This window comes from Palaemon carinicauda, chromosome 3 (assembly GCF_036898095.1).
Source record: "Palaemon carinicauda isolate YSFRI2023 chromosome 3, ASM3689809v2, whole genome shotgun sequence".
Classification (NCBI taxonomy): Eukaryota; Metazoa; Arthropoda; class Malacostraca; order Decapoda; family Palaemonidae; genus Palaemon; species Palaemon carinicauda.
The window spans coordinates 150595540-150605539 of NC_090727.1; the positions used below are offsets into that span (position 1 = coordinate 150595540).

A 10000-nucleotide genomic window follows, 5' to 3' on the forward strand; every position below is an offset into this window, starting at 1 on the left:
AACAAAAGATAAAATTTCTGGCGAACAAACATTTGTTTAGGAACTACGCCGCGGTCAGAAGGCAGACAAAATGGGACACATGTGCAACCGAGATACTTTACTATGTATAGAATATTTCTACCTTTGCATATTAGATGATGCTGATGTAGGATTATTGGATATAGTCTAGTAACGCATTTATCTTTCCATATACTGAATTTAAAATGCTGGAAGCAATGGGACATTCCCTGTATGGGTACCACTGTTTACTAAATCCTAAATCGTAAAGTTAACATGGGTGAAAATACCATTTACTCATTTTATTATTATTATTATTATTATTATTATTATTATTATTATTATTATTATTACTTGCTAAGCTACAACCTTAGTTGGAAAAGCAAGATGCTATAAGCCCAGGGGCTTCAACAGGGAAAATAGCACAGTGAATAAATGAAAAAGGGAAAATAAAATATTTTAAGAAGAGTAACAACAATAAATATCTCCTATGTAAACTATAAAAACTTTAACAAAACAAGAGGAAGAGAAATAAGATAGGAGAGTGTGCTCGAGTGTACCCTCAAGCAAGAGAACTCTAACCCAAGACAGTGGAAGACCATGGTACAGAGGTTGTGTTACTACCCAAGAAATAAATTTAGAAATAAACATTAATGGGGTGTTGAATTGTCTTGGGACATGAGAGAAAAAAGGGTAGAAAAGGGGTAAGAAAGAAAAATGGCTGGAGGGAAAAAGTAGGGTGAGAAAAAGGGTATAGACATAAAAAGGTGAAGAGAAAGGGAAGAATAAAATATATATAGAAAAAGAGATGGTAAAAATTAATAATATCAACAAAAACTTGAGTAGTAGTAGTAACAGTAAGGGAGAGCCTTTAGAACAGCTCCTTACCTCAGGTACATAGCGGTTCCATCCGACGAGAGGGAGAATAGCAGCAATAGTCGACATGAGCCATATGACCGTAACAGCAGCCTTCACCTGAAGAGAGATCAAACAGTGGAAAGCAGTCAGAGAATTATTTTCATATCTTTGATATAAGGACATCTAGAAACACCAATGAGTGTTTAAAAATGTATAAAGATTAATGCTATTGGTTCTAACAGGCCTTATGTTAGGACGATATATATATATATATATATATAATTATATGTGTATATATATATATATATATATACATATAATCATATATATATATATATATATATCTATCTATCTATCTATATATATATATACATATAATTATATATATATAATTATATATATATATATATATATTATATATATATATTCAGCTATAGGTACGCCATTTTATGTTTTTATAATTAGCAACCACATAAGGTTTAGCCATTTCCACTACAACAGAGAAGTTGTAAGGGAAAAGTAGACAGAAATGAGAGGGAAAAGGGTAGAAAAAGAGGGAGTGGAAAAAAGTGGTAGAGAAAAAAAGGTGGAAAGGGGGGGTCTTATTCTATGTTTGGGTTCCCCCAGGTCCCTCAGTGTGAGGCTCCTCGTATATCCACCAGAGAGTTGCTAATGCATCTTCCGGTGTATTTTGCATCTTCCAGTCTTGGATGGTCTGGGATGCATCTTAGGTATTTATCGAGCTTTTTCTTAAACACATTTACGCTCACTCCTGATATGTTTCTTAGATGAGCTGGCAGCGCATTAAATAGTCGCTGCTATATCGATGCTGGTGCGTAGTGGATTAATGTCCTATGCGCCTTCCTTAGTTTTCCTGGTATATTTTTTGGCACTATTAATCTACCTCGGCTTGCTCTTTCTGATATTTTAGCTCCATGATGTTTTCAGTAATTCCTTCTATTTGCTTTCATGCTTGTATTATCATGAAACGTTCTCTTCTCCTTTCTAGACCGTATAGTTTTAAAAAATTGCAGTCTTTTCCAGTAGTCAAGGTCCTTAACTTCTTCTATTCTAGCAGTATAGCACCTTTGTACACTCTCTATTTGTCCAATATCCTTTTGGTAGTGTGGGTACCATATCACTTTGCAGTACTCGAGTGTACTATGTACATAAGTTTTGTAAAGCATAATCATGTGTTCAGCTTTTCTTGTTTTAAAGTGTCTGAATAGCATTCCCATTTTTGCTTTACATTTAGCCAACAGTGTTGCTATTTGGAAGAAAAAAAAAGGTGGAGGGGAAAATGGGGTGAGAAAAGGGGAGAGGAGAAATGTGTAGAGAGAAAATTGTAGATAAAAGAGGAAGGATATATATATATATATATATATATATAAAGTAAACAGGTCTGGCAAAAATTAGTAGAGAAGAAAAGTGGAAGGATAAAGATAGAGAAAAATGGGGTGGTGGAAAAGGGAAAAAAGTTTGAGATAAAGTTGGGAAAAATTGTAAAGAAATTTTGAGGTAGAAAATTAGATAGAAATGGTTGGGAAAGGGCAGAAAAATGGGTGGTAAAAGGAGAACAAAACAATTAGAAAGAAAAGGCGGAGAGAAAAAAATTGGGAAAAAGATTTAAAGAAAAATAAGTGGAAGGAAATTGAGTAGAGAAAAATAGGGAAGATAAATGGAGGAGGAAAAAGAGAGAGAAAAAGGGAAAAGTAAAAATGTAAGCAGAAAGGAGAGGGAAAAAAGGTGAGGAGAATGGAAGAGAAAGAAAGGGTGGGAAAATATGAAAAGAAAAATAAGAAGGAAAATGATCAGTGAAAAAATAGAGGGGGAAAAGGGGAGGGGAAAAACGGAGAGGAAAAATGGTAAAGAAAAAATGTAAGAAAACGGGAAAAAAGATGGAGAAAAAGGTGGAAGAAGAGGGAGGTGGAAAAAGGAAGACGGAAAAAGTGAGAGAAAAAAGGGAGAGGATAAAAAGGTGGAAAGAAAAAAAGAGGAAGAAAAATAGGATGGAAAAAGCGAAAGAAAAAAAGGGAGACAAAAATTGAGAGAAAAAAGAGAGACGGAAAAGGGGAGAGGAAAGAGGGTCGAGAAAAATGTAATAAAAAGAGGAAAAGGGTGGAGAGAGCGAAAAAGGAGGAAGAAAAATGAGGTGGAAGAAGGGAGAGAAAAGAGGGAGATGGAAAAAGGAAGAGAAAATGGGAGAAGGAAACAAGGGAGGGAAAAGCATTGAAAAAAATATAAGATAAAAGGGAAAAAGGTAGAGAGAAAAGGGAGGAGGAAAAAGTGATGTGGAAAAAGAGAGAGAAAAAGGGGAAGGTAAAAAAAGAGGAAGAAAAGGAGAGAAAATGTAAAGAATAAGAGAGAAATAGTGATAGATATAAAAGTAAAGAATAAAAATGGTAGAGAATAGGGGAGAGGAGAAATGGGGTAGAGAAAAAAGGGGAAGGAAAAAGTAGGAAAAAAAGGGAGCAAAAATGTGTAGAATAAAAAAGGGGAAATTAAAGAGGGGAGGAAAGAAGGGTGGAGAAAAAGTCGAAGAAAAAAAGGATTTAGAATTAAAATGGAAAACCAGGAAAAGTAAACCGGAAAAGGGGGGGGGGAACTGGAAGAAAGAAGTGGAAGAAATAATAAGATGAAAGACAAAGTTACGAGATTGAAATGGTTAAGAGAAAAGGAGAGAATAAAAAAAATGTCGAAAGGGAAGATGGAAAGGAAATCAAGAGGAAACGGAAAAGGGAAAGTGGAATAAATAATAGAGAGGAAGGAAGGAAAAAATGCGGAAGGAAGGAAAAAAGGGCAGATGGAAGGAAGGAAAAAAGAAGAAAATCAGGAAATTAGAGGAAGGAAGGAAAAAATGCGGAAGGAAGGAAAAAAGGGCAGAAGGAAGGAAGGAAAAAAGAAGAAAATAAGGAAATTAGAGGAAGGAAGGAAAAAAGAGGCGAAAGGAGGGAAAAAAGGGGCGGAAGGAAGGAAAAAAGAAGTAAAATAAAGGAAGAAAGGAAAAAAAGAAGAAAATAGAGGAAGGAAAAAAAGGGCGGAAGGAAGGAAAATAGAGGAAGGAAAAACTGAGGAAGGAAGAAAGGAGGGAAAAATAGGAAATATGAATAGTTGACATGGAAGAAGGGATATGAGACTGGAAAGAAAGGAAAGGAAGAAACGAGGAAGGGTAAGCAAAAGGAAAAAATAAGGCATAAAAAAGGAAAAGAAAAGAAAAAGAGGGGGAAGTAAAAAGAAGAGTAAAGACGCGAAATCTAGGTTAAGAGCTCACGAGATATTAAATGTAAATATTGATGATTAATTGATTGATTGTAAGTTATCTGGCATCCTGACATCTAAGGTCATTGACACCGATATTATTTGTTGTAAAGAAAGAAAAATAAATAAATACATGTAAATATTGATGACGTTATAAGCATTATTTGGATAGCAAGGTGACAGAGTAGTGCAAATATCTAAATTAGAAGGGTAGAATACGTTTCATGACTCATTGATGAATATTATGTAGAATGTTATTCTCAGAGGTCAAGTTTATAATGTTGAGAATTGCAAAAAACATTATTTCTGAATTTTGAGTTTTAAAATGTTTACGGGTTTTTCCGAATTCAGTTTCCGACGTCTGAAGAGATGGATATTGTTTTGAACCAGATGTAAAAGGAGCTTTTCGTTATCTGGATTCTTAAGAGTTCACGCATACTTGTTTCGAGTTTATATTTCATATCCAATATAAGAGACCGTATATCTTTTCTATTTATTTTGGGCTTGTAACATTTTGCTTTACAAACTAGGGTTGCAGCTTGGCGAATGATAGTAATGATATTATTAATAATAACTAACCATCCCCTTGGGATAATTTTAAAAGCATAATCCGATGATCAGTCTGCATATGCACAAATGTATTACAGAGGGTAAAATGATGGATGCGGATGTATCTGCTTTAATGTGATCTGATACAGTTGTGTCTACTTCTAAATTAGGGAAGTTTCGTTGTTATTCTTTTAGTCATAAAGCCCTCATGAATATTTAGAAGACAGAAACTACTCTTACAGTCTTAGACACATCAAGAGAAGTAGGCCTACCACTCTATGTAATACGAGCCTCGTGGCTAGTACAGTGGTAATGTGTTCTAGCATTTGCATGGCAGCAAATCAATCCCAGCCCGGGACCGTGAGTTTAAGCTGTTAACCGGGGAGGCCACTGCTGTGGTTAGGCACCACAGTGGGGGATTGGGCTTGTCCGGCTAACGTTTTAGCGATTATCTATTCTGATGAAACTGGAAATGAAACCAGACACCATTCTGAACTTGAGCTCTTGCTATTCGCGGATGACGCCCGATTTGTTTTAACGACATTGAAGACGCAAATGAGTTGAATAAAGTCTTAAACAGTAATATAGATTAGATGTCATCAATTAAACAACCAGAACCAGTTGGAATTATAATTGATTTTAATTTGGTAAGGATGATAAATTAGCCTTGGAAACAATCAAATGAGTGCTGATAGTAAGCTGGTCCAGAAAACAAAGCCTTTGACACGGGTAGTGGTAATAAGATGGAATATCATAAATATAATGTACAGTATGTTGAAATATACTTCAAGTGCTCTTTCATGAAACTTTAACTAATAATATACAAAACAGAGTTAATAAATTGTGCAATACAAAGCAAAAAGGTCAATTATGTCGCAACTCATGAGAGGATTAACCTGTGTTTTAAATACACTTGCTTCTCATGAGTTTGAATCCTGTTTAATCAAATTATGTGTCCGGCTCATCAAACTATCGAGATTGGATATCAAAACTGATGTTAATAATTTGTGATGGAACAAGGCAAGCTACAGATGGTTACAAGGTATACAAATTGAAAATCATTTCGATGAGTGTGATGTATAGCCATGTATGTAACCTCAAGACTGTACACATTGCAAAGGAATTAACATAAGTTTTCATTAGATTCCGATCGTATGAAAATGAATCGAATCATATTTTATGCTATTATTATTATTATTATTATTATTATTATTATTATTACTTGTTAAGCCACAACCCTAGTTGGAAAAGCAGGATGCTATAAGCCCAAGGGCTCCAACAATGAAAATAGGCCAGTGAGGAAAAGAAATAAAGAAATAAATAAACTACAAGAGAATTAACTAACAAGAAAATAAGATATTCTAAGAACAGTGGCAATATCAAAATAAATCTTACATACATAAACTATAAAAACTTAAAAAATCAAGAAGAGATATAAGAAAGAATAGTGTGCTCGAGTGCTCCCTCAAGCAAGAGAACTCTACCCCAAGACATAGGAAGACCATGATACAAAGGCTACAACACTACCCCAAGACTAGAGAACAGTGGTTTGATTTTGGACAATAACGTTATTGGTTATTCCTCAAGTTCCTACAATTTCATGTTACAAATTTCAAAATGGCGGAAGGGATAAAAGTTGTATGACGTCAATTAGAGTTCTCTTGCTTGAGGGTACACTCAGGCACACTATTCTATTTAATTTCTCTTCCTCTCGTTCTGTTAGTTTTTATAGTTTATATAGGAGATATTTATTTTAATGTTGTCACTGCTCTTAGAATATTTTATTTTTCCTTGTTTCCTTTCCTCACCGGGCTATTTTAACTGTTGGGGCCCCTGGGCTTATAGCATCCTGCTTTTCCAACTAGGGTTGTAGCTTAGCATTTAATAATAATAATAATAATAATAATAATAATAATAATAATAATGGCAGTACGAGTTTTTAACGATTATGGCAAGCACTGTAGGATAAATTTAGCAACGCGCTCTCTATGAAGTTGAGATCCAAAAGGCACTGGGCCGGTAAAACACACTTGATTAATGTCACACTCAAATGTCTTTGAAGTTACCACGAACCACCAGCCGAGAAGAAAGACATCATCATCAAAAGAAAAAAAATAATAATATTAAAGCTGTGTAAAGCAAATATTAATCCAACAACTGCTGTTTGAGCAGATTTTTATTCCGTCAATAAGTTGAGGAGAGAGAGAGAGAGAGAGAGAGAGAGAGAGAGAGAGAGAGAATGTCGCTTTTACTAGAAAAACCAAGGAACACAATAACATATAATAATTGTACCCCAAATTCTAAGATAGAAGTTCAAAAGCAGCATTGCATATTTCTGGACTGAATATAAACTGTGATTCAGTAGTTTTGGGCAGCAAGAAACCAATTTTAGTTGCGAAATGGCTAACTTCATTCGCGGCCTTACTATATATATTCGTTCATTTAATTTTAAATAATTTCCCATTATAGGCATAGGCAAATGACAAATACGTTCAATTTAATTAGGCGTTTGTCGTAATGATAATTTTGAGTGCAGAGTTAACTTAACGAAGTGATATCATTAGCTGCAGTCATTATTATTATTATTATTATTATTATTATTATTACTACTTTCTAAGCTATAACCCTAGTTGGAAAAGCAGGATGCTAAAAGCCAGGGGGCTCCAACAGGAAAAATAGCCCAGTGAGGAAAGGAAAAGAGGAAAAATAAAGTATTTTACGAACAGTAACATTAAAATAAATATCTCCTATATAGAATTTAAAAACTTTAACAAAACAAGAGGAAGAGAAATTGGATAGAATAGTGTGCCCGAGTGTACCCTAAAGCAAAAGAACTCTAACCCAAGACAGAGTAAGACCATGGTACAGAGGCTGGTTTGGTAATCTCAGTGTTGTCAGGTGTATGAGAACAGAGGAGAATATGTAAAGAATAGGCCAGACTAATCAGTGTGTGTGTGTTTGTGTGTGTTGGTAAAGGGAAAATGAACCGTAACCAGAGAGAAGGAACCAATGTAGCACTGTCTTGCTAATCAAAGGACCCCATAACTCTAGCGGTAGTATCTCTTTACCCCATGAATAACTTTTTCACAGAAATTTGCCAAGAAACTTATTTTCAAGGGTGACCAGCTTATTTCCGAGCGTACATTTAAAGGTTTAAAGGCCGCTCATGAATGGCAGAGGCAAGGGATTGTGCTATCGCCCTATCAAGCAGGACAATGCCCTAGAGACTGACCATATATACATATGATCAGCGCCCAAGTCCCCTCTCCACCGAAGCTGGGACCAAGGACAGCCAGGCAATGGTTGGCGATGACTCAACAGATAAACCTATAAGCTCCCCCAAACCCCCCAACCTTAGCTCACAAGGATGGTAAGGTTGCAGACACTAATGGCAATAACGAGTCTGAGCGGGACTCGAACCCCTGACTGGCAAACACCAGGCAGAAATGTTACCAATCAGGCCACAGCAACCCCAAAATAACCAATGAATAACTAGTTCACAGATATTTGCCAAGAAACTTTTAAATCAAGTGTGTCCAGCTTATTTCCAATTGTACATTTAAAGGTTTAAAGGCCGTTCATGAATAGCAGAGGCAAGAAACAGTGCCATTGCCCTATCAAGCAGGACAGTGCCCTAAAGACTAACCATATATACATAAGATCTGCGCCCAAGTCCCCTCTCCACCCAAGCTGGGACCAAGGAAAGCCAGGCAATGGCTGGTGATGACTCAAGAGATAGACTTATAGGCTCCCCCCAAAAAACCCATCCTTAAATCACAAGGATGGTGAGGTTGCAGAGACCAAAGGAACTGACGAGCTTGAGCTGGCCTCGAACCCCAGTCATGGACGTTACCACATACGCTGTTAACAAAGCTACTGACATGTAATGGAAATTCTGATCAAGGCTACTATAGTTTGTCAACTTTAAGAAATACTAACTGCTCCTTTTGGGATTGTGGTGGCCTATTAGAAACGTCCCTGCCTGGCGATTTGTCAGACTGGGGTTCGAGTCCCGCTCATGTTCTGCAGTTCCTTGTAGTACCTGCATCATTACCATCCTTGTTAGTTAATGATGGGGTGTTTGAGAGAGCCTATAGGTCTACCTACTGAATCTTTAGCAGCCACTGGGTTTCAAGCCCCACTCATGCTCTGCCGTTTCTAGTTGTGTCTGCATCGTTACCATCCTTATGAGCTATGGATGGGGGATGGGGGAGCCTATAGGTTTACCTGCTGGATCATAAGCAGCCATTGCCTGGCTCTCCCTGGTCCTAGCTTGGGTGGAGAGGGGGCTTGAGCGCTGATAATATGGTCAGTCGCTACGGCATTGCCTTGCTAACTAGGGCAATGTCACTGTCCCTTGCCTCTGCCATTCATGAGTGGCCTTTAACCTTTAACTTTACTGATGCACAGCCACAAGTTATTATACAACACTGGATAATTTTCCTTAAAACATCAATTTTTCTTGAAAATTTGGCCAATTAAAATTTATTTCCAATCTTGAATACAGATTATTTAAAGAAAAAAAAAATGACAACAGATCTACAATTAAAACATTATTAGGCCTTTTTTTTTTTTTTGATGATAATGGAATATCCTCTGTGGTGAAATCTAATCAACTATCAAATCCATTCAAAGTCGAGGCAGGAAATTCATAGAACATAACCTGGAAATCCAGAATCCATATGGTCAAATCTAATATTATCAAAAGAATAAAATTGTAAGGACTACGGTAGTTCAGTGGCTTCCAGTTACCGATATATTACTCTCCCTACCAATCTCACTCCTACCAAACTCTCTCTCTCTCTCTCTCTCTCTCTCTCTCTCTCTCTCTCTCTCTCTCTCTCTCTCTCTCTCTCTCTCTCTCTCATACATACATACATACATACATACATATATATATATATATATATATATATATATATATATATATATATATATATATATATACACACACATATGTACATACATATACACACACACACACATATATATATATATATATATATATATATACATATATATACATATACAAATATTTACATATACATATACATATAAATATACATACATATACATATACATATACATATATATAAACATATATATATATATATATATATATATATACATTTATATATACATATATATATATATATACAGATGTGTATATATATATATATACATATATATATATATATATATATATATATATATATATATATATATTATAGGTAAATTGCTCGAAATCAATTGCTCGAAAACAAAATGCTCGAAATTAATGGCTCGAAAGATTATTTCTCGAACTATCAATTCCTGGAAAGACAGATTGCTCGAAAGC

At 35.5% G+C, this 10000-nt stretch overlaps 1 protein-coding gene across 1 annotated transcript in view; it reads right to left on the reverse strand.

The window, feature by feature from the left end:
* Positions 1–117: 117 nt before the first annotated feature.
* Positions 118–10000, reverse strand: part of LOC137634733 (rhodopsin-like) — a 276550-nt gene continuing 266667 nt past the window's right edge. The window contains exons 6-7 of the mRNA XM_068367227.1: positions 886–972; positions 118–165 (exon numbers count right to left, since the gene is read on the reverse strand). Coding sequence (XP_068223328.1) covers positions 118–165; positions 886–972 — 135 coding nt within the window. The remainder of the gene's footprint in view (positions 166–885; positions 973–10000) is intronic.